Raw genomic sequence first — 25,535 nt, 5'->3', positions numbered from 1 at the left:
AAAACCTAGGCTGACCAGAGAAGAAATAGAAGACCTCAACCTACCAACCACAAGCAAAGAGATCCAATCACTCATCAACAAACTTCCCTCAGAGAAATGCCCAGGGCCTGATGGCTTCACAGGGGAATTCTACCAAACTTTCCAAAAAGAACTGACACCAATCTTACTTAAACTCTTTCAAACTATTGAAGAAAATGGAACACTACCTAACACATTTTATGAAGCTAACATCAATCTAATACCAATACCAGGAAAAGATGCTACAAAAAAAGGAAAACTACAGGCCAATCTCCCTAATGAATACAGACGCAAAAATTCTCAAGCAAATATTTGCAAATCGAATCCAAGACACATTAAAAATATCATACACCATGACCAAATGGGGTTCATTCCAGGCATGCAAGGATGGTTCAACATAAGAAAATCAATCAATGTATTACAACACATTAACAAATCAAAAGAGAAAAATCAAATGATTATCTCAACAGATGATGAAAAAGCATTCAACAAAAGCCAACATCCCTTTTTGATAAAAACACTTCAAAAGTGGGAATTGAAGGAAACTTACTCAATATGATAAAGAACATATATGAAAAACCTACAGTCAGCATAGTACTTAATGACAAGAGACTGAAAGCCTTCTGTCTAAGATCAGGAACAAGACAAGAATGCCGGCTGTCACCACTGTTATTCAACATTGTGCTAGAAGTGCTAGCCAACCAATCTGGCAAGACAAAGAAATAAAAGGTATCCAAATTGGAAAGGAAGAAGTAAAACTGCCATTATTTGCAGATGATATGATCTTCTATCTGGAAAGCCCTGAGAAATTGATGATACAGCTATTAGAGCTAATAAACAAATTTAGCAAAGTAGTGGGATAAAAGATTCATGCACATAAGCCAGTAATGTTTCTATATGCTAGAAATGAACAAACTGAAGAGACACTCAAGAAAAAGACACCATTTTCAATAGCAACTAAAAAAATCAAGTACTTAGGAATAAACTTAACCAAATATGTAAAACAGCTATACAAAGAAATCTACACAACTCTACTAAAAGAAATAGAAAGGGACCTTAAAAGATGGAAAAATATTCCATGTTCATGAATAGAAGGCTAAATGTCATTAAGATGTCAATTCTACCCAAACTCATCTACAGATTCAATTCAATCCCTATCAAATTTCCAACAACCTACTCTGCAGACTTGGAAAAGCTAGTTATCAAATTTATTTGGAAACGGAAGATGCCTGGAATTGCTAAAAACACTCTAAAAAAGAAAATCGAAGTGGGAGGACTTAAACTCCCTGACTTTGAAGCTTATTATAAAGTCACAGTAGTCAAAACAGCATGGTATTGGCACAAAGATAGATACATTGATCAGTGTAATCAAATTGAGAATTCGGAGATAGATCCCCAGACCTATGGCCGACTGATCTTTGATAAGGCCCCCAAAGTCACTGAAATGGGACATAACAGTCTTTTCAACAAATGGGGCTGGGAGAGTTGGATATCCATATCCAAATGAATGAAAGAGGACCCCTACTTCACACCCTACACAAAATTAACTCAAAGTGGATCAAAGACCTCAATATAAAAGACAGTACCATAAAACTCCTAGAATATAATTTAGGGAGACATCTTCAAGACCTTGTAGTAGGAAGTCACTTCCTAGACCTTACATCTAAAGTACAAGCAACAAAGGAAAAAATAAATGGGAACTCCTCAAGCTGAGAAGCTTCTGTACCTCAAAGGAATCTGTCAAAAAGGTGAAGAGGCAGCCAACTCAATGGGAAAAAAATTTGGGAAGCCATGTATCTGACAAAAGACTGATATCTTGCATATATAAAGAAATCCTAAAACTCAATGACAATACTACAGACAGCCCAATTATGAAATGGGCAAAAGATATGAAGAGACAATTCTCTGAAGGGGAAATACAAATGGCCAATAAACACATGAAAAAAGGATTCAGCTTCACTAGCTATTAGAGAAATACAAATTAAGAAGACCACAACGAGATACCATCTCACAGCAATTAGAATGGCTGCCATTAAGCAAACAGGAAACTACAAATGCTGGAGAGGATGTGGAGAAATTGGGACTCTTATTCATTGTTGGTAGGACTGTATAATGGTTCAGCCACTCTGGAAGAGTCTGGCAGTTCCTTAGAAAACTAGATATAGAGCTACCCTTCGATCCAGCAACTGCACTTCTCGGTATATACTCGGAAGATCTGAAAGCTGTGATGCGAACAGGTATCTGCATGCCAATGCTCATAGCAGCATTACTCACCATTGCCAAGAGATGGAAACAACCTGTTCTAGTTTGCTAACGCTGCTGGAATGCAAAACACCAGATATGGATTGGCTCTTATAAAAGGCGGTTTATTTTGTTACACAATTACAGTCCTAAGGCCATAAAGTGTCCAAGGTAACACATCAACAATCGGGTACCTTCACTGGAGGATGGCTAATAGCGTCCGGAAAACCTCTGTCAGCAGAGAAGGCACGTGGCCAGCATCTACTCTGGAGTTCTGTTTTCAAAATGGCTTTCTTCCAGGATGTTCCTCTCTAGGCTTCATCTCCTCAAAAATGTCACTCTTAGTTGCTCTTGGGGCATTTGTCCTCTCTTAGCTTCTCTGGAGCAAAAGTCTGCTTTCAAAGGCCGTCTCCAAAATGTCTCTGTAAGCTGAAGCTCCTCTCTCAGTTCCAGTACGTTCTTCAAAGTGTCCCTCTTGGCTGTAGCAAGCTCGCTCCTTCTATCTGAGCTTATACAGTGCTTTAGTAAACTCATCAAGGCCCATGCTGAATGGGTGGGGCCACACCTCCATGGAAACTATCCAATCAGAGTCATCACCCACAGTTGGGTGGGGCACATTTCCATGGAAACACTCAAAGAATTATAATCTAATCAACAATGATACGTCTGCCCACAAAAGATCGCATCAAAGATAATGGCATTTGGGGGGACATAATATATTCAAACCAGCACACAACCCAAATGTCCTTCAACAGATGAGTGGATAAATAAAATGTGGAATACTACATGGCAGTAAGAAGGAATGATGTCGTGAAACATATGACAACATGGATAAACCTTGAAGACATAATGCTGAGCAAAATAAGCCAGGCACAAAAAGAGAAATCGTATATGCTACCAGTAATGTGAACATTGAAAAATGTAAAATAAATGGTTTATAATGTAGAATGTAGGCAACCTAGCTACAGAGAGCAATTAATGAAGGGGGAATGATAACCTAATAAGAACAGATAAGCTATCGTGGGTAAATTTAATGTTCTGGGAATGCCCAGGAATGACTATGGTTTGTTAATTTCTGGTGCGCATGGTAGGAACAAGTTCACAGAAACGTTGTTATCTTAGGTTATCTGTCTTTCTTATTCCTTTGCTGAGTTATAGTCTGCATATTTTCTTGGGGTAGAGTAGGAACATTTTGCAAGTAGTTATTTTAGGTTAGTTTTCTTTTTCTTATTCCCTTGTTTTGGTTTGTTTGAAATTTTTTTTACTGTACTTTTAAAAAATTTTTTAAATATAGTTAATAGTTAATTAAGAAAAAAATGAAAAAAATATGCAGATCCCCCCTGAGGAGCTGGGGGAGAATGCAGGGGTGTTGAGCTTCCCCACCTTGATGGTTGCTGATGTGCTCGCAGATATTGGAGACTGGTGGTTTGATGGGCCAAGACCTCTATCGCAGGACTTGCCCTTTGGAAGACTGTTACTGCAAAGTAAAGGCTAGGCCTGCTTAGAATTGTGCCTAAGAGTCTCCCCCTGAATGCCTCTGTGTCTGTGTGGCTCAGATGTGGCCCTCTCTCTCTAGCTAAGCCAACTCAGCAGGTGAAATCACTGCTCTCCCAACTAAGTGGGATCTGACACCCAGGGGAGTAAACCTCCCTGGCAACATGGAATATGACTCCCAGGGAGGAATCTAGACCCGGCATCGTGGGATGGAGAACATCTTCTTGACCAAAAGGAGGATGAGAAATGAAATAAAGTTTCAGAGGCCGAGAGATTCCAAAAGGAGACAAGAGGTCACTCTGGTGGGCACTCTTACGCACAATATAGACAACTCTTTTTAGGTTCTAATGAAATGGAATAGCTAGCAGTAAATACCTGAAACTATCAAACTACAACCCAGAACCCTTGAATCTTGAAGACAATTGTATAACAATGTAGCTTATGAGGGGTGACAATGTGATTGGGAAAGCCATGTGGCTCACACTCCCCTTTATCCAGTGTATGGATGGATGACTAGAACAATGGGGGGGAAAAAAAACACTAAAGAATAGGGCGGGAGGGGACAATTTGGGTGTTCTGTTTTTACGCTTGTTTGTTTTATTCTTGCTTTCACTTTTTCCATCACAAGGAAAACGTTAAAAAAAAAAAAAAAAACAGATCGGGGTAACAAATGAACAACTATAAGACGGTAATGTGGTCAATGGATTATATACTTTGGATGATTATATGGTATGTGAATAAATCTTAATAATTTTTTTAAAAACTTGCAAATAGAATCCAACAGCACATTAAAAGAATTACACACCATGATCAAGTGGGTTTTATTCCGAAAATCAATTAATGTAATACACCACATTAACAAATCAAAAGGGAAAAAAAACACACGATCATATCATTTGACACAGAAAAGGCATTTGACAAAATCCAGCATCGTTTCTTGATAAAAACACTTCAAAAGATAGAAATAGAAGGAAAATTCCTCAACATGAAAAGGGTATATACGAAAAACCCATAGCTAACCTTATACTCAACGGTGAAAGACTGAAAGTTCTCCCTTTGAGATCGGGAACATGACAAGAATGCCCACTGTTACCACTATTATTCAACATTGTGCTAGAAGTTCTAGTTCTAAAAAGCATCCAAATTGGCAAGTAAGAAGTAAAGTTTTCACTACGTCCAGGTGACATGATACTATATGTAGAAAGTGCTGAAAAATCTATAACAAAGCCCCTAGAGGTAATAAGCGAGTTCAGCAAAAGTAGCGGAATACTAGATCAACACACAAAATCAGCAATGTTTCTATACACTAATAATGAGCAACCTTAGGAGGAAATCAAGAAAAAAATTTCATTTACAATAGCACCTAAAGGAATCAAATATCCAGGAACAAATTTAACCAGGGATGTATAGGACCTGTACTCAGAAAACTACAAAACATTCTAAAAAGAAATCAAAGAAGACCTAAATAAATGAAAGTATAGTCCATGTTAATGGATGGGAAGACTTAGTATGGTTAAGATGTCAATTCTACCAAAAATGATTTAGATTCAACATAATACCAATCAAAATTCCAACAGCCTACTTTGCAGAATTGGCAAAGACAATTATCAAATTTATTTGGAAAGGTAAGGGGCCCAAAATAGCCAAAAGCATCTTGAAAAAGAAAAAGGAAGTTGGAGGACTCTCACTTCCTGACTTTAAAACATATTACAAAGCTACAGTGGTCAAAACAGCATGGCACTGGCCTAAAGATGTGTTGATCAATGAAACCAAACTGAAAGTTTAGAAACAGGCCCACACATTTTATGGTCAACTGATCTTCAACAAGGAGGCCAAGTCCAATCAACTGTGTCAGAGCAGTCTCTTCAACAAATGGTTGGGGAGGACTGGATATCCATATCTAAAAGAATGAAAGAGGACCCATATCGCACACCTTAGACAAAAATTAACTCAAAATGGATCAAAGACCTAAACATAAGAGCAAGCACCACAAAACTCTTAAAATGTATGCAAGCATCTTCAAGGATCTTGTGATAGGAGGTTTCTTAGACCTTGCTCTGGTCTGAATCTATTATGCCCCCCAAAACAGCCATGTTCTTTAATGCAATCTTGTGGGGGCAGACTTAACAGTCTTTTGATTAGGGTGGAACCTTTTGATTGAGTGTTTCCATGGAGACATGGATGCGAACTTTGATTAAATTATTTCCATGGATATTTGACCCCACCCATTCTGGGTGAGTCTTAATTAGATCACTAGAGTCCTTTAAGAAAGCTCATGGAAACAAGGAGCTTAAAGTTGAGAGAGACATTTCGGAGAGAAGTTAACAGCCAACACAGACACAGATGCTAGAAGACCGTTGGAAATGCAGACAGAAAGACGTTTGGAGATGTTAAGCTAAGAGGTGAACCCCAGAGTTTGCCCCTAGAGAAGCTGAGAGAGGACTCCCAGATGCTTAGAGAGAAACACTGCAAAAGAACCAAGCAGAGAGCTGAGAGAAGCTAAGAGAGTCAGAAACCCAGAGACATTTTCAAGAAAGCCATTTTAAAATGCAACCAGGGAGCAAAGGAACAACAGATGCCAGCTAAGTGCCTTCCCAGCTGATAGGTGTTGCGGACGCCACTGGCCTTCCTTCAGTGAAGGTGTGCCTGTTTGAAACTGTTACGGACCTCAGAAAAGCCATGATCTTTTAACCCAATCTTTCTGGGTGGAACCTTTTGATTGAGTGTTTCCAGGGAGATGTAATTCACCCAACTGTGGGTGAGATCTTTGATTAAATAATTTCCATGGAGATGTGACCCTGTCCATTCCAGGTGGGTCTTAATTAGATCACTGGAGTCCTTTAAGAGAGCTTACAGAGACAAGGAGCTCATAGAAGCTTAGAGAGACATTTTGGAAAGAAGCTAAGATATGTTTGCCCTCGGGAGAAGCTAAGAGCCGACACAGAGCTAGAGGCTTGGAGATGCAGACAGGAGGATGTCTGGAAATGCTAAGCTAAGAGATGAAGCCCAGAGTTTGCCCCAGAGAAGCTAAAAGAGGACTCCCAGATGCTTAGAAGAAACACCCCAGGAGAACCAAGCAGAGAGCTGAGGGAAGCTAAGAAAGACAGAAGGCCAGAGACATTTTGAGAAAACCATTTCAAAATCAAAACCTGGGAGCAAAGGAGGAGCAGACACTGGCCATGTAACTTCCCAGCTGACAGAGGTGTTCTGGACACCATTGGTCTTTCTTCAGTGAAGGTATCCTGTTGTTGATGCCTTAGTTTGGACACTTTTATGGCCTTAGAACTGTAAATTTGTGACCCAATAAATCCCCTTTATAAAAGCCAATCCATTTCTGGTATTTTGCATAATAGCAACTCTAGCAAATTGGAACAGACCTTACACCCAAAGCTTGAGCAAAGAAAGAAAAAAAATTGATAAATGGGGCCTCCTCAAAATTACATACTTATGTGCTTCAAAGGACTTTGTCAAGAAAGTTGAAGAGGCAGCCTCCTCAATGAGAGAAAATATTTGGAAACCACATATCCGATAAGGGTTTAATATCTAGACTATATAAAGAAATCCCACATTTCCACAACAAAAAGACAAACAATACAATTTAAAAATGGGCAAAAGACTTAAAGACATTTTTTCAAAGATACACAAATGGTCAGAAAACACATGAAAAGCCCCAAATCACTAGCTATTTAAGGAAATACAAATCAAAGCCACAAGGAGATATCATTTCACACCTACTAGAATGGCCACTAGCTAAAAAAAAAAAAAAAAAAACCAGAAAATTGCAAGTGTTGGAGAGGACGTGGAGAAATATAAACACTCATGCACTACCTGTGGTAATGGAAAATGGTGCAGCCACTATGGAAGACAGTTTGGCAGTTTCTCAAAAGCTAAGTATAGTATTGTAGTATGATCCAGCATTCCTGCTACTAGGTATATACCCAGAAGAACTGAAATCAGGGATTCGAACAGACATTTGACACTGATGTTCACAGTGGCATTATTCACAACTGCCAGAGGATAGAAGCAACCCAAGCATCCATCAAGCGATGAACAGATAAACAAAATGTGGTATATACTTACAATGGAATATTATTCAGCTGTAAGAAGGAATGAAGTCCTGATGCATGGGACATGGATGAACCTTGAGGACATGTTCAGTGAAATAAACCAGACAGAAAAGGACAAACATTGTATGATCTTACTAATATGATCTAGTGATAAATTCAGCAAACTGATCAAGTTAAAATCTAGAGTGTAGGATACTCGGAGATAAACTGAGGGCTAGAGAATGGGAAGCTGATTCGTAATGTTTGCAGAAAATTTTTAATTAGATGGACTGTCAATATTTGGAGATGGGTAGAAGTGATGGTAGCATATTATTGTGAGTGTAATTAACAGCACTGAATTATGGTGTGAATAAAGGGGAAGTTTAGGGTCATGTATTTCACTAGAAAGAAAGCTAGATGATGAAACAAGGGACCGTATAACCTAGTAAACCCTGCTATGGACAATGAAGGTAGTTAGCACAAATATAGGCATGTTCTTTCATGAATTAGAACAAATGCACACTATTATAAGGTATTAACAATAGGGTGGTGTGCTGGTTTGGATATATTATGCCCCCCATGAAAAGCCATATTCTTTAATGCAATCTTGAGGGGGCAGGTTGATTAATCTCTTTGATTAGGGCATGACCTCTTGATTGACTGTTTCCATGGAGATTTGGCCCCACCCATTCAAGGTGGGTCTTAATTAGTTTACTGGAGTCCTTTAAAAAGAGCCAACGCAAACCCAGACATTTGCTGACAGTTTGAAATGCTAGCCCAAAGTTTGCTCTGAAGAAATTAAGATAGGACAAAACACCCTAAGAGCAGCTGAGAGACTTTTGGAGAGATGCTTGGGGTTGTGAACAGAAAGACATTTGGTGATGCTAAGCTAAGGACGCACAGGAGCTGAGAGAGGAGCTGAAACACAACCTGGGACTAGCACACACCAGTCACGTGCCCTGACATCTGACAAAGGTGTTCCGGATGCCATCGGCCTTTCTTCAGTGAAGGTATCCTCTTGTTGATGCCTTAGTCTGGACACTTTTATGACCGCAGAACTGTAAATCTGCAGTCAAATAAACCCCCTTTATACAAGCCAATCCATTTCTGGTGTTTTGCATAGCAGCAGCATTAGCAAACCAGAACAGATAGTATATAGGAAAAATACACTTAATGCAAACTATGGACTATGGTTAACAGTTGTGGCAGCCCAAGACCCAGGCCCCCTCCTAAATGGCACACAACAAGCCTGCTTTAACCAAAGACAAAGGTCAAAAAAGGAAACACTCTCCCCAGAGGGGAAAGAAGTAACCACAGATGTAAGACGACATTGATTGTATCTTAGTCTTAAACACTAATCTTAGTAAACCATGAGGTCTTAAGCCCCTTTAATGATTATACTAGAGGCGATGTCCTCATACTCTATGGGAATCTTTGTTCTAAAATCATATATTGCCCCTTGTGTCCCCTATCCTTCGCAGTGTGCTATCCCTCCAGACTGGCCACCATGGAAGAATCTCTCCTGTTCATGAGTCCCAATACATTTATGTCTGCTTCTATGCCTGGAGGACAAATGCCCCAAGAGCAACTGAAAGTAACATTTTGAAGAAGAGCTGCGGCCTAGAGAGGAACAGCCTGAGAGAAAGCCATTTTGAAACCAAAACTTGGAGCAGACACCAGCCACGTGCCTTCCCAGCTAACAGAAGTTTTCCGGACACCATTGGCCATCCTCCAGCGGAGGTACCCGACTGTTGATGACTTATCTTGGACTCTTTATGGCCTTAAGACTGTAACTTTGTAACAAAATAAACCCCCTTTTATAAAAGCCAATCCATTTCTGGTGTTTTGCATTCTGGCAGTATTAGCAAACTAGAACACCATATGACCCAGCAATTCCACTACTAAGCATATACCCAAAAGAACTGAATCAGGGTCTCAAGCAGGTATTTGCGCACCAATGTTCATAGTGGCATTATATACAAGTGCCAAAAGATGGGAGCAATGCAAATGTCCATCAACAGAAGAAAGGATAAACAAATGCACTATATACACACAATGGAATATTATTCAGCTGTATAAGGGAATAAAGTTCTGATACATGCCATCACATGGATGAACCTTCAAGACCATGTTGAATGAAATAAGCCAGATAAAAAAAGACAAATATTGTATGCTCTCACTTAAATAAATAATTAGAATGTGTAAATCATAGCCAGAAATTAGAATACAGGTTTTCAAGGGCCAAGATGGGGATGGGAAATGGGGAGTTAATATTTCATGGCTAGACATGTTTGAGATGATGGAAAAGTTTTGGTAATGGATGGTGGTGATGTAACACAACATCATTAATGTAATTAACACCACTGAACTGTATACTTGAAAGTGGTTAAAATGGGCAATTTTTGGTTGTATTCGTGTTACCAGAATAAAAAATACTACAAAACAGAATAAAAAAATAAAGTATAGAACTGTACAATGCAAAGAATAAACCCTCATGTAACTATTAACTTTAATGAGGTGAACACTAATGGAAACTATGGACTATATCCATATAGTTAATAACATAATTACAATATTGTTTCATTAACTGTAATAATGTCACCGTACTAGTAGAAAATATTAATATGGAAAACTCTTGTGTGTGAGGTGGGGGTATATGGGAACTCTGTACTTTTTGCATATTTCTGTAAACCTATAACTGCTCCAGTAAAAATAAATTAAAACAATAAAACAGCTCTAATGTGGAAAATAAAAGAATTAAGTGCTAATACATGCTATAATATGGATGAACCTTGAAAACATTATAAGTGAAACAACCTAGACACAAGAAGCCAGATATTGTATGATTCCATTTGAATGAAATGTCCAGAATAGGCAAATAAAGAAAGTAAATTAGTGATGGCTGTACAACATTGTGAATATACTAAAACCCATGGAATTGTGGATTTTAAAAAGATGAATTTTATGTTACGTGAATTTTACCTCAATTTAAAAATATATATTATTATGTATAAATAACCCATAGGAAAAAAAAAACTATAATATACCAAAGCATTATCAATTTGAGTGGTCTTATCACAAGTAATGTATGTTTTCTTCTTTATGCTTCTAATATTCCTAAATTTTCTTTAATGAATATATTGGTTTTTATAATAAGAAAATAAAAGCCATTTTATTTTTTTAAACAAGATTTTTGCCTTTTTTCCCAATAATAAAAGTTACACATATTCCACTTAAATGTCTTGTTTTTTAAAATATGTAATATGCACATAGTAAAACAAATTTTTTTTCAAACAATACAAAAGGACATGCAATTAAAGAAAAGTATTTCAATCCCAATTTCCTTCCCATAGATAATCCTTATTAGCAATTTGTTGTGAATGCTTCCAGGGTTTCTGACGGCAGAAATCATATCTCATTTATTTGGTCTTTTCATCACCTATAGCAAAAATACTTGGCTCATGTAAGGAATCAAATAATAAATAGTAAAGGATGGATAAATGGATAGGTAAATGGAAGATAGATGGAAAAAGATGATGGACAGAAGATGGATGAATGGATAGATGGATGGATAGACAGATGGATAGATGTATGTATAGACAGATGAATGGAAATTTGAAAAGAGGAACAGACAGAGAGATGAATGTGTGGATAGATGGAAGTTATTGTCATAGGACAGTGATAGCCTGCGCTAACTTACCTTCCTAAAAGCCGCTTTCTGCTACTCTACCCAATTCTTCATACTATTACGTCTGCCTGTCATGACTGACCACTGTTGTTCTCTTCTTGATAGTAGTTTGGGAAAGTTCAGTTTTATACATACATACACACACACACACACACACACACGTTTTTACTTATTTGAGGGAAACGTGAACCAGATTTTGTTTCAATCCTTTCAACTAGGTTATAAACACAGGGGCCTCAAATTTGCAGCTGGCACGAAGTAGAATTCATTAAGTTATGACATAAATTATAATTCTCTACACATTAAATAAGGAAAACAATAAAATTTCTCTGTAAGTGAAAACAGAAGAATGTTTTCATTGTCTTGGTCTAGCACTCATAAGAAAAATATTAAGAAGCAAAAGCTAAAAACAGTTATGGTACATTAAAAAATTACTATAGAATTATTTATAATGGCAAAACAATTTAAACAACCTAAATATTAAGGGGGGATTTACTTTATTAAACCAATGCCCCGTTGACCTCAATCAGATTAATGAATTCAAGTTGTGCTAAATGAAAGAATGGCAAACCAGCTGAAGAACAAATTGGTAATCAAGAAAATTAAAGTAAGGAACTCTCCCAGAATGCAGAAAGGAAAAAACAAAGAAAATTTTGAGAAGGAATTTGAGACATAGAAAATAGAGCCTAAAAGGTCAACATTCACTAAGAAGCATAACTGAAGAAGAGTACAAGAAAGGCAAAAGAGGGAGAACTGAGGAAAAGCAAATAAATAGCAGGAAACAAAAATTGCCCTAAACCAAAAACAAAAGGGCCCACCAAAGGAACAAGGGAGCAGAGGATGAGGTAGAATTAAGAATAAGTAAGGCTACTGAGTATCACTTTGTATCTTTTGAAGTTTGAAGTATGTGCAAGATTACCTATTTGAATAAATAATTTGTAAGGGACACAGGTAACAAAACCAGGTGAATTTTATATTAAAAGAACCTACATTTTCTAGACACACTCTGGTGAAACTTTAGAATGCATGGATAAAGTGAAAAACCTTAAGAGATTCCAGAGATGAAAAAAAAAAAGTATCCAATAAAGAAACTTCCCATGAACAAACAAGATGATGGAAGACATGAAGCAATAGCTTTGGGTTCTGAGAAAAATTTTTTAATATATAATTCTATATTCATCCAAATTATTAATCAAGTATGAAGACAAAATACACTATTAGACATACAAGAACTAAGAAAGTCTACACATCCTGTATGAAGAAGCTATTCAATGAGGTCCTCAAGTAAATAACAACAACAAAAAATCCAAGAAAAACCACACATGGGATACAAAACAGAACTGTTAAATGAGTATGACCCAGAAGACTTGGAGAAAGAGCAAAATAAATTAAGAAGAACCATTAGGCCTCAATACCTAGAATATTGTTTCAAGCAGCACTAGTTTAATACAAAGAATTATACTTCCTTCTCGATGGGTCTCAACTTATTAATTTTTTGTGCAGTAAACACATTTTTCTTGATATTTTAATGCTGTCGAATGGTTTTCAATGTTCACTTTTTAGAATTAACACATGGACAAAAAGCATTGGATAAACCAGGATGCCATAAAATTGTATTTTAAAAATTGATAGATGGAGGAAAAGAATAGAAGCAGAGATGTATTACTTTCCTTAACATTCACATCAGGAAGACCACTAATATCTAACTTGATAATGAAGAAAAAAAATTTTAAGCTTATCATTTGAAGTCATAAAAGTAGCCACCAAAAAAACTTAAATAACAAAAATAATAAATTTGAAGGAAAAAGGGAAAAAAGGAGCATATTTCACAAAATTGCTCAGCTGTTCTAATGGAAAGTCAACAGAAACGGCCTATATTTAATATATCAAGGAACAGAATTACATGTATATGAGTTAAAGTTACTAGAAAAACTTAAAACAGAAGCAGTTAACACTGGTTATCTCTGAGAAGAGCAAGGGGCAGAGACATGGACAGTAAAGAAAAGGAAGGCTTTACTTTTCATTGTATGTAAAACTGTACTGTTGGGATTTTTAAATCAGGTATGACTATTACTTGATAATTTTTATAGCAGAAAAAACAAAAATATTTTCAGTTTGATGCAAGTATACTACAAAGGTAAGCAAATTGCTAATTTTCTAAATTACACAAGATCAAATTACATATAACTTTTCTAAAAAAAAAGTTTAAAATTTTTAATTTGAACTTAAATCCAAAAATGCAGGATTTAACTAGTGTTTGTCACTCTTTAAATGAAATTATAATAATTGCATTACAAAAGGGGAAGGGAAAAAGGAAACTTACAGAAGCAACACACTTTGTGCTCTTAACTGATTGCCCTTCTTATGGATGAACTTAACAATCATAATGAAAATGGTAACTTTCCCACTGGTAAGGCAAAAATTTTACCTCATTTTTTCAAAAGGCTTGGACTTACCTTTCTGGCCAAATGTAAATATCTACAAACATCTGCAATACAGTTTGCTATGACTGGCTTTTGATCTATGGTCACAGAACAAAACAAAGTTAGTTGGCCTGTTTAGTAATTAAATCCATTCCCTAATCACATATAGCTTAGCAACTGAGATCAACAAGGAAGCATCATTGAAAAAATGTTTTTAAGTAGAAAACATACAACAGGTTTAAAGTCCCCAGTGTGGTTTTTCTTTAGCAAGACTTATTCTATTAGAAATTAAAGATATTTTTATAAGGACATCAACTATTTGAGGATTTTAAAGGTTTTTATTTCTCTCTGACCTATCACTCACTTCTGTTGGGAACTGAGACCCTCAATAAAAACTAATGCTACCAACCTGCATCCTGAATTATATCCTGTCATCTCTCTTGAGACTTTCTTTTATCCTGCACAATGCATGCTCAAAACAGCTATTGCAGGAAGTGTTGGAATATTTATAAATATTAGCTATTTATAAATGGACAAAAATCTTTAAATGGCTTTGTCCACTACTTCTTTATGACTCTAGACCTAAAAACAACTACCTATTTTTAACAAAATAGCCATGATAGTAATTCAAAATATAAAAATGCTCTCTTGAAAATAAAAATTTCTTATCCCTTTGTTTTGGAACCCAAAAGCCACACTAATATTATACAGTCATAACATCACAAAAAAAATGAACAAGTTGATCTCTAAAAACACATTAGCCAAATACCCTTACTCTAATAGTTTACCACCAAAGAAAATTATCTTGCCTTAAAGTTTCTTGATATCTAATCCTCATTGCACTACTTGAAAAATTTTCAAAACACACAGTTCAAAATCAAACCAATTCAAAATTCAAAAATAAATTAATTTATTTTTCCAGCATACCCAGTTCAGAAATAAAGTACCCCAAAAGAAAAATATTTAATTCATCAATATTGGCATGCAATGTATTACAAAACCTTACCACAGAACCACTCCTTTCCTTTTTAAACTCAGAGACATGCCTTTCCAAGAAGTCACTAAAACAGTAACCCTCATTTCTTACATTGAATGATTTAGAACTCATTTTTATATATTAGCAATTATTTTTAAAGTCTTTAACATTTCTCTTCCTTATCCTCAACCCTTCAATCCCCAGTCTCTCGGGATTTATATCTTGTACAAGACCAAAAAGCAAAATCATTTCAAGCCATTGCTTCCAAAGGTAAGCAGCTTCTAGGAAATCAACTTAGAGATATATTAATACGCACAAAAAGCTGTATATACTAGGATATTAATTGCAGTGTTAGTACTAGCAAAAGACTGGAAGCCATCTAAATGTCCACCAAGAAGGATGATTAAATAAATTATGTAAGTCAATATAACAAAATACAAAACTATTAAAAGAAACCAGGCATCTCTGTACATCAAATGTACGATGATTTTAAAGTTATATTTAAGGTTAAAAAATACAAAGAATGTGTAAAATACGTTATTATTTGTCTTTAAATACACTAAATACACACACCACCAACACACACACAAACACCAAGAAAACCTCTCCATAAGGACACTCAAGAATGGCTGTCTCCAGAGTAAGGGAAAAGGGGTGCTTAGGGAACGAAAGGAAGACGTACTTTACATCATGTCTTTTTATGCCCATGCATGCTAAAAACACTTGCTAAAAACACTTTTTTAAACAAAACATTTTCTGAAAAAATAATCAGATATCCTTGATTCCATTCACAAATTGACAGTTCCTCAGTTCAAGTACTGGTTTGCTTTATCAAGCTATTTCAGTCTCAAAATTGTTCCTATAACTTGAAAGAGCCAAGAATTTTCCTATTTCATCTGTTCACACCTTCATTTTACATGTTTATTAAAAGGTCACTTCATCGTTTAGAGAATCGTAAATATATTGCTGAGCCACCCCTTCCAAAGACCCTAAACTTGCACACTCTAATATGATAGCCATATCCAAGTTACAATTTCTCAGTCACACGAACCACATTTCAAGTGTTCAACAGCCACATGTGACTGGTGCTACCATATTGGACAGCATAGGTACAGACCACTTCTACCATCACAGAAAGTTCCATTGGACATCACTGTTCTAGACCAGGGGTCCACAAACCACAGTCTGAGAGCCAAATCCAGCCCATCACCTGTTTTTACCCATAAAGTTCTACTAGAACCAGTCAGGCTAATTCATATTCATTTATATATGGTCCACAGCTGCTTTGGCAACAGAGACAGTCCGGACACAAAGCCTAAAATATTTAATACTGCCTCTTTTCAGAAAAAGGTGGCCAGCCCCTGCTCTAGACAATCAAATTTCATTGAAAAGAACATCTATTTCCCTTGAACCTCAGAAATAAAGTTTTTGAATGTTTTGCACCACAGAAATGAAGAACCAATTAAACACAAAACAATGTCTACTAGATTTAAGTGCTAAAGATACTTATTTTTTAACATAAGTACACAATACCAAAAAACTTACTAAATATGTTTGAATACTGACATTTTCTAAACATCTCTGTGCAACAGCTAGCAAAAACATAGAACACAGATTACTATAGTTAATAATTCTAAAAGAGCTGGCCTAGGAGAAAAACTATGCTTAATATCTTGAAATAATTTGCCTATCTATTAATATCTATTAATAGAAATGTACTGACTGCCTTGAAAAGCAGCCAATAATTTCTTAGAAAAAATACACTAGACCTAATCAGTGCTATAAAACCACCTGTGTCAGGCAATATCACCATATTTCAGTATTTCATAAACAATTACTGAAAACATTGCTTTTTAAGAAAAGTAAATAAACCTAAGTTTTAAAGGATTTGATCTGCTTTTAAAATCAGTGAAGTATGTTTATCAATTTAGGGGATTTCTGTTTTTGTTTTTTAAATTTAACCAACTTTTTAATGTGCATTTATTCCCAACTCTGTAAGGTGCTAGAGCTAGAAGAATGAGGAAGACTCTTTTGGAGCTAATAGTTTATGGGGAATATTAAAAGCACACAAGGGATATTACACATATAAGAACAAAGGGGTGCAGAACCACAGCTAATGGACACCATGAGTGAAGGATTCTAGGAGATTATTTGAGTTAGGCTTTTTAGTGTGAGCAAGAGTTTGCCAATTTTGTGGGTGTTACAGAGTAGAGAAAGTGGCAAGGAAAGGCCATTCTAGTTTGAATGTAGCACAGAAGAAAATGAGACATGAGAGAGCCTGGCAAGTCCTAGAAATCATGAGTTTAATACTACGAAAACATATGGCTTGTATGCATTGGAAAAATGAGGGAGTCAGTGGCAGATGAAAAGACTGGAAAGACTTTAGGATCAGAATGTGAATGGCTTTATATGTCAGACTGAGGAATCAAGATTGGATCTGATCCTGTAAACCATAGGACAGACACAGTTTTTAAAGATAGGACATGACTGATTATGTTTTGTAGGAAAATGACACTAGCAGCAACTTGGATCTTGTACTATAAAACCAATGGAGAGATCAATTAGGATACTGCGCAAATCAGAGATGATGGCTGGAAGAAGTGACAATGGGCCTGAAGAAAACCAAATGAAGAGCTACAGCCACGTAGGGTAGAATCTACATGCCTGCACGCTTACTTTATTTAAATGTCTTCATGCATGATATTTACTCTTTTCCATTTTTCATAATTTCAGTATAGATATATTTTTTGCAAGGAAAAAAATTATCCAATAAAATTATCAAGACTGGAGGTAACAAGGCCTTTTTTATTTGGTATTAGGAAATTAAACAGTAGAAAATGTAAGAACTCCAAGTCAAAAGATCTGGATTACAGGCTTGTTCTTTGCTGCGAGAATTTGCGCATGTCAACCTCTCAAAGCTCTGGTTTTGTCATGCATAAAATGAGGAAGTAGAACTAGATGATCTAAAACTCTTGAAAGTCCTAAAATGGTTTGATTATACTGATACATCTTGAATTTTCTGAAGGTTTCCAAAAAAATGCAAATACAACAATCTATTTTGGCTACCATCCAAATGTGAAACTCCATCAAATACAGGCTAATACTATTGTACCTATTATTTACGTTTGTGCACCTACATGTACCTACTACATTTATTCGTGAAAATTTCATGACATGTATTAAGCTATGTAGTCACAACTACTCATATGAAACCCTGAGGCAAAACTGAAACTCCGTAATATGTCTCTTTCAACCATTTCACTTTCAGTTACTAACACATATCCAATAGGGAGCATTCTTTTACTGGAGTTTTTCAAAAGACTAAATATCTGCAAAGTTGAATAGTAGTATTGTTGGGTACAACAGTTTTCAGACATAACACTACCCTACTGGAATCACGTTTTTCTGAAACTTATTGACAAAAGAACTTTTTAACAATATTCATTTGTCAATCAAAACAAAAAGTGTTTCCAACTTGAGAAATAGGGTCTTGAGATTTGTAATCATAAATTGTTATGGTTGCCTTTTTACTAATGTTGAAAGAAAAAGGAAAGTTTTACAAATTCTTGTTCATTGTAAAAAGCTCTAGAAATATTCTGAAGTTGTTTCTCTTCAAGAACAATTTTTAAGACTGATTTTTAAAACAGGATATTTCGATCAACAGACTCTCTTCTCAAAAAAGGAAAAAAAGGGGGAGGGGCTGGAACAAATAACATTTTTATTAAAGATGTAAAACCCAGCTATAAATCCTGCATTTCTAGTCTAGGTTACAAATTCGTGCAGCATAATTAATATAGCCTAAATTAAAGTCATATTTCAAGAGAAATACTATTTTAAGATTTCGTAAACTGTAGTATTAAACTTCAAGCAGAAGCTCTTCTAATGATATTTTCTATTAAGTTATTCTTCCAGTGATTCTTCTATAGAGCAGAACAATTTTTTGGTTATATAATACATTATATACAGCAGAATAATTTCTCTTTAACATACACATGTGATTTCTCTCATTTCCTAAAATAGCATTATACGTTTTTCTGAGTCAACCGAAATGAAATCTGGAAACACCATGATCAGGGTGTAAAATTCTTTACTCAGCAAATGTGCATCAGTTCAGAACCATCATTAAAAACTTCTTGTTCTTTCAAATTGCTAACATCATAAAACTAATAAAATATAAAACTAATGCCTCTACCAACCCACATGAGATAAGGGTTTTTAGTTTAAAGCTTCAAATCTCAACCACACTCTAGATCCAAGAAAAAAAATACTTTATGCAATACAGTGCATATAAAATGTAACACAGTGATTTAAGCTAATGCTTCTAAATCCTAAGAATTAAAAAAAAAAAATGTTTCGAAGATACACAAAACTGATCTGCTGTGATGAAACCATCTTGATCTTCTAAAGCAGCTTTATTACTTCTAATCAAATAAATTTCACTCAAGAAGGAAGTGAATTTGAATCATGAACTTTATTAAAGGGGAAAATAGTCAAAAAGAAAAATAGAAGCTGGAATTAAATTACCTGGGGTTTTTTTGTTAAGTCTGTGCTATACAAATAGAATTCTGAAGCAGGATTTTTAACTTTTCTCAAATGTGATCTGATAAAAAGAAGCTAACAATATAAAATCAAAATACATTTTAAAATTCTAGTGCAAAAATATTATAAAGTGAGCATGAGTGTGAAAAGCACCACCTTTTGATTTATTTTGTAACACCAATGTCCAAATAAGAAAACTTGATGTGCTTTCCCCAAGTGTATCTGATAAGACTCCCACAGGAACAACAGTATAACAAGTAGAGTGGGTATTCCAAAAACAAAATACAATTATAATGCCTCACATCCCATGATATTCATTCAAGAATACCTGGTAATTAACTAAAAGAATAGTGAGAAAAGTTTACCAAAACCTTAATATAGGGCCTATTCAGACATGAGAAAAAAGATACCTGCAATAATAATAATCCATTACACTTGTATAGTGCTTTGTACTTTTCAACATACTTTCACAGAAAACACTTTCTCAACTGTCTCAAGTCTCTCAGTTCTTGACACTAATAACACAAATCTGGACTGGGGAGGTAAAACCCGGTGCAAATGTCTCCGATAGTTTATGATAGAACGCTTTATAAAGTTACGTTTGAAAGCACGCCCGCGCGCGCGCACACACACACACACACCCTCTTCCTACTTTGGTCCTAGCGTTCATAAATCAAGCATATCAGATTACAACAGAATGCGGAGAAAGATAAGCAGCACTTCAAATGTTACTAATGTCAGCATGGCTGATAATCAGTTCATTCAGAAAGTTCGACTACAATCCTGTAAACTCTCCTCCCTATAGAATGACCGACCGTAGAGAATAACCGGGCCAGACAGATCTTCCTTGGCTCCCTAACCTGGGGGAGGGGAATTTCTGCAAGGACTGGACATGCGATGACAATTGGTTTAAACCCACACTTCGCAAGCAGGGAGCTGGTTCCACCTGTCCTGCACTACCAGCTCTCTGCCCTCAGGCTGTACCTCAACAGATAATCCAGCTCATCTTCTGCTAAGGGAACATTCGGTGGGGGTTGCTACGGTTCTCCCTCAACTCCCAAGAAAACAAAGGTTCAGGCCCAACTCTGGGTCGCTCCGTATTCCTTCCTTGTTACTCCAGGTACCCAGTAAGCTGCAGCACGCAGTCATTTGGCAGAGGATGGAGTGCAGGTAATTAGAATACTGAAGTGAGAGAGGCTGCGGTGGGGGGTTTACCAGAGAACCTGGGCGAACTCTGAAGTTCTCACGCAGAAAACCGGGTTAGTCTCTCGCGAAGGTCCCACGTTCCAGGGAAGTTGCGGAACTCAGAATGTTTGAGAATGCGAAATCCGAGGCGGGTGAAGAGGGGTCAAGAAGTTACCGGGTACACTACGGGGTCGGAAAGAACTGTGCTTAAGGATCAACTCCGGCTGACTGGCCCCAGGGGCGGGGGTCGCGATGCCCGTCGGGTCAGACCCCAGAGGCTAGCGGGAACCCCGGCGCTCCGCCGCCCGACGGACTGCGCTGCGAGGATTGAAACCGCCGCCCCTGGGAGAGGCTCAGCCGATTGGAAGTTCAACAACGACCGTCACCAGCCCAGGGCCGGGGCGGCAACTCCTTGGCCAATTTCTCCCCGCCCTCCGCGTCTCCCCAGGAGACCGGACCCCACAAACTCCACCTCCGACCGAGGTTCACAACTCGACTCCCGCCGCCGGCTCCGTGCACGCAAAAAGCGCCCTCCGGGACCGCACCGACGGCCCCCGACAGGACTGCGCCGCGGGACCTCGAGGGGCGCGACGGGGCCTCGCAGGAGTGCGCGCAGAGGAAGCCCCCTCAGAGACTGCTCTGGAACGCCGCCTCGCGACCACCTCAGCCGCGCCCCTCGACACGGCCCGACAGGGCTCCCACCCACCCATCCATCCCGACCGGTCGCGGGCAGGGCGAGGACCGGAGCGAGCCTACTTCCCCCGCCCCTGCTCTTACCCATCTTTCCGCCTCGCCTTGTAGACGTGCCCGTAGGTGCCGCGTCCCACTTTGCACCCTTCGTACTCAAACAAATCCTCCACCCGCTCCCGCTCCGCCGCCAGCTTCGCCTTGAAATCATAATCCATTGTCTGCTTCCCCCATAGAGGCACCGGGACGCGGGGGCCGCCGCCGCTCAGTCCCTCCTCCTCCTCCTCCTCCTCCTCCTCCTCCTCCCCCCGCGACAACCGCTCCACTTCTCCAACAGCCGCTTCTCGGGCGCGCGCGCGCCGCCCGTCGCCCGCGATCCGCCTTCAGCAAGGGGTTCCTCGGCGGCCGCGGCAGCCACCTCCTCCACCTCCTCCTACTCCTCGGCGGCGGCGGCGGCTCCCGCAGGCACCCCCAGTCCCGCCTCCCCCCTTCATTTCCTTGTTTTGGAACCTGGTGGGCCGCGCCGCGGCTTCCTCGAGCTTATTAACAAACCAGCCCGCCCTCCCCGTACTCGCGAAGGCTCCTGGGAAATGCAGTCCCGAACTTCTCAGGAGCGGCTGCGGTTTGACCAGGGAAAGAAATACATTTCCCATGTTGCCTTGGGACTCCGCAGCCTCGCCCCCACAAGGCATGCACGCTTGCGCACTGGGCCGCCCCTCCCCCTCAGGTAGCCTGGCGTTGCACTCCCAGTGAAGGCGGGGAGCTCGAAGTTGCAGTGCGCTTTCTTTCTACAGTTCTGTGGGAACTGGCCGAAATAAGGCCCTAGTTCTGGTGAGAGGGTCATACTCCATTATGACTGTCCCCGGGCGAGAAGGCGAGTGGAAAGTATTTAACAAGTGCGTTGCTCAGAAGTTGGCTCCGATGGTTTAAGAGGCGAGGAGTGTGGTTCGAACAGTTGTACAGCAGATTGTTGTTTGTTTTCTCTGGCAATTGGTCCGCCTGTTGCCCCGCCCCCGTCCAATTGCTCATTGGCGGAGACTTCCGAATGATGTCCTTGTTGGTGCTTGGGTATCCCCAGCCTTTGGCTTTTTTCCCGCTCGTGATTGGTAATTCGTTGTGCTGGGTTCTTCCTGATAGGTGAATCTTTTTTCTTTGCGATGCAAAAATCGTATTTCAAATGCAGAACTCAACAGCGGTTTCCTAATTCTTGCATTGTTTTGAGGAGAACATTTAACTTCTGAGCCCCAGTCAGTCATCCTTTCCTTGGCGTTCTAGTCGGTCCCCCTTGCCTCCCGCCCTCATCCCTCTCCCCAATGTATGCAGTTTCCATAGTGCCTGAAGGATGCAGCATTCTTAAAACAATCATTTTGGTTTTATAGAAAGGCTTTTTTTTTTTTAATATTCTGTGCAAAATGGTGAGGTTCTTCTAGAAAGTTTAAGAAAGTCCCTGTGATCAGTGTGTACAATGATTCATTTCATTATTGCTTGGATAAAATCTCAGATGCTTGAAATCCAAATGAACGTAAACGTGATTGGCACTAGGGTAGGATTTAGGTACCGCATTCACTGGGAACACGAAGGAATAGTCAATTCTACCTCAAGTGGTAAAGAAAGTTAATAGTGACTCCTGCCTACTAAGTTATGGAAGAAGCCTGGAAAACTGGAAGAAGGAGAGAGGATCGTTTATTCACGACAGCTCCTCCCTAGGAATCTTCCTCAGTTCTTGAAGGTATCTGCAATCAAGTAGTATTTGAGTTTCTCTTATTGCTAGGCACTAAGATCAGTGCTGGAGATACCTGATGAAAACTGATCTTTTTCTGACTGGGAACTAAAACCTATTGAAGTGAACATGTAAGCAAATAAAAAAAAATAAGCTGTCTGCAGGAGTACAGGGAGTTAATGCATAATGGATGTAGGGTTTCTGTTTGGGGATATGGGAAAGTTATAGTAATGAAAGGTGGTGAATGTACCACGATATTGTGAATGTGATTAATCTCATTAAATGGTATGTGTGCAAGTGGTTGATATGGGAAAGTTTATTTTGTATATATATGTTTCCACAATTAAAAAAGAAGAAAGAGCAACTAAGGAGACAATGACAATTAAATGCAATACATGATTCAATATGAAGCCTAGCAAGGGAAGAGAAAAGAGAAGGCTGTAAGGGACTGTGCCCGTTGGGATATATTATGACCCCCACAAAGCCATGATCTTTTAATCCAGTCTTGTAGGGTATTTGGATTAGGTTGTTTCCATGGAGATGTGACTCACCCAACTATAGATTACTTCCATGGAGGTGTGGCCCGGCCCATTCAGCATGGATTTTGATTAGTTTACTGGAGTCCTTTAAAAAGAGCCATCACAGGCCCAGACTGTTGCTGACGCTTTGAGATGCTAGCCCAGAGTTTGCTCCAGAGAAGCTAAGAGAAGACAAAATGCCCCAGGGCAACTGAGAGAGACTTTTGGAGAGACACTTGGGAACTGACGCTTAGTGGTGCTTGCTGATGCTTTGGAGATGCTAACCCAGAGTTTGCTCTGGAGAAGCTAAGAAAGACAAGCCCAGAGACATTTTGGAGAAAGCCATTTTGAAACCAGAACCCCAGAGCAGATGCCAACCATGTGCCCTCCCAGCTAACAGATTTTCCGGATGCGATCAGCCATTCCTCAGTGAAGGTACCTTATTGTTGATGCCTTAGTTTGGACACTTTTATGGCCTTAGGATTGTAACTTTATGACCAAATAAACCCCCATTATAAAAAGCCAGTCCATTTCTGGTGTTTTGCATAATGGCAGCATTAGCAAACCAGAACAGGAACATTATTGGGACATATGAAAAAAATGGAATATAGACTAGGATTTATATCAATGTTAAATTTCTTGCACTTGATAATTGCATTTAAGCTGATTACATAAATGAATATCCTCGTTCTTGGGAAATGTACATGGTCATATTAAATATCAGAGGAGCATGAGAATACAACCTACACTCAAGTGTTCAGATAATGAATAGGTAAGTAGGTAGGTAGGTAGGTAGATCGATAGAATGATATGGTAAATGTGGCAAAATGTTAAAAATTGGTGGATCTATGTATGGATGGTAGGGGTATGTTCACATTCTCTGTATAGGATTTGTATTATTTTTGTAACTGTCCTATTTTGAAAGTTTGTCCTATTTTGAAAGTTTGAAAGTATATGAAAAATTTTTAAAAATTGATATATAAATTAACTGTGTGGGTACAAGCAGTAATAGGAGAAGTTCTGAAGTCTAGGAGAGTCAGGGTATGCTTCATGAAGGAGATAGGATTAAGCCAAAATTTAAAAGATGAGTAGGACTTGGCCTGGCAGACAAATGAGGGTAGGAAGCAGGGAAATAATTTCAGAGAAAGCACATGTACATATATTATGAGAGAGCATAATATGGTCTAAGATATGCAAGAAATTTGAATATAACAGATTAAGGCAAGGCAAGGGGATGGATAAGAAGAGAGACAGGGCTCTCTGAACTCAGAGCTAGTTTGCCTCAACCTGGCTAAATGCACCGAGAAGATTGGAATGGTAGGTAAATGTAGACCCATTATGGCCCCTCCAGGAAAATGGTGAAGAAAGTTGAAATCAGCCAGCACACCAAGTACACTTGCTCCTTCTGTGGCAAAACCAAAATGAACAGACAAGCTGTGAGGATCTGACAGTGCATTTCCTGCTTGAAAACAGTCGCTGGAGGTGTCTGGACCTCCAACACCACCTCTGCAGGCACAGTAAAGTCCACCATCAGAAGACTGAGGAAATGAGAGACACCGGAAGCTCCACAATTTGATGCTATAATAAATGAGTTAATTTATGTTAAAAAAAAGAAGAATACAAGGAGGAAGTGGAGACTGTAGATTATCAGAGGTCAAATGATGAAAAGCTATATTTGGAAAGCTATATTTGTAAGATTGCATAATGCTGTAGACAATATGAAGGCATTAAAGACATTTGAGCTAAGAGTAATGTAAACTAGTCTGTGTCTTCAGAAGATCTTTCTGACAAGAGTGTTCCAGACAAATTGGAGGAAGGTGAGAAGAAAGAAGTTATTACATTAGTGTTCAGGCCCAGACCAACTTCATGCAGAGCATGGGCTGGTGCTGTTGCAAGACCAAAAAACGTACCAAGCACAGAAGTAGACAAAGATTTATGGGACTTACGAACAGGAGAGGTTCTCCAGTGGTGGCCTGTCTGGAGGAATAGTGCTCCACAAG

At 38.4% G+C, this 25,535-nt stretch overlaps 1 protein-coding gene and 1 pseudogene across 4 annotated transcripts in view; one reads left to right on the top strand and one right to left on the bottom strand.

The window, feature by feature from the left end:
• CDK19 (cyclin dependent kinase 19) overlaps nt 1-21,552 on the bottom strand; it is a 246,541-nt gene extending 224,989 nt beyond the window's left edge. For 3 of the 4 annotated variants that reach the window (XM_037843951.1, XM_037843950.1, XM_037843955.1), the window contains exon 1: nt 21,388-21,552. In XM_037843951.1, coding sequence (XP_037699879.1) covers nt 21,388-21,515 — 128 coding nt within the window. In that variant the 5' untranslated portion in view covers nt 21,516-21,552. Of the gene's footprint in view, nt 1-20,640; nt 21,073-21,387 lie in introns of those variants that run through there. The other variant, XM_037843952.1, reaches the window with a different exon arrangement.
• A 793-nt stretch (nt 21,553-22,345) lies between these two features.
• Nucleotides 22,346-25,085, top strand: LOC119540538 (annotated as a pseudogene).
• The last annotated feature ends 450 nt before the right edge of the window (nt 25,086-25,535 follow it).

The sequence above is a fragment of the Choloepus didactylus genome, chromosome 7, assembly GCF_015220235.1.
Source record: "Choloepus didactylus isolate mChoDid1 chromosome 7, mChoDid1.pri, whole genome shotgun sequence".
Lineage (NCBI taxonomy): Eukaryota > Metazoa > Chordata > Mammalia > Pilosa > Megalonychidae > Choloepus > Choloepus didactylus.
Note: the sequence above shows the minus strand (reverse complement) of the source record. Positions and strands in the feature narration are given on the sequence as shown.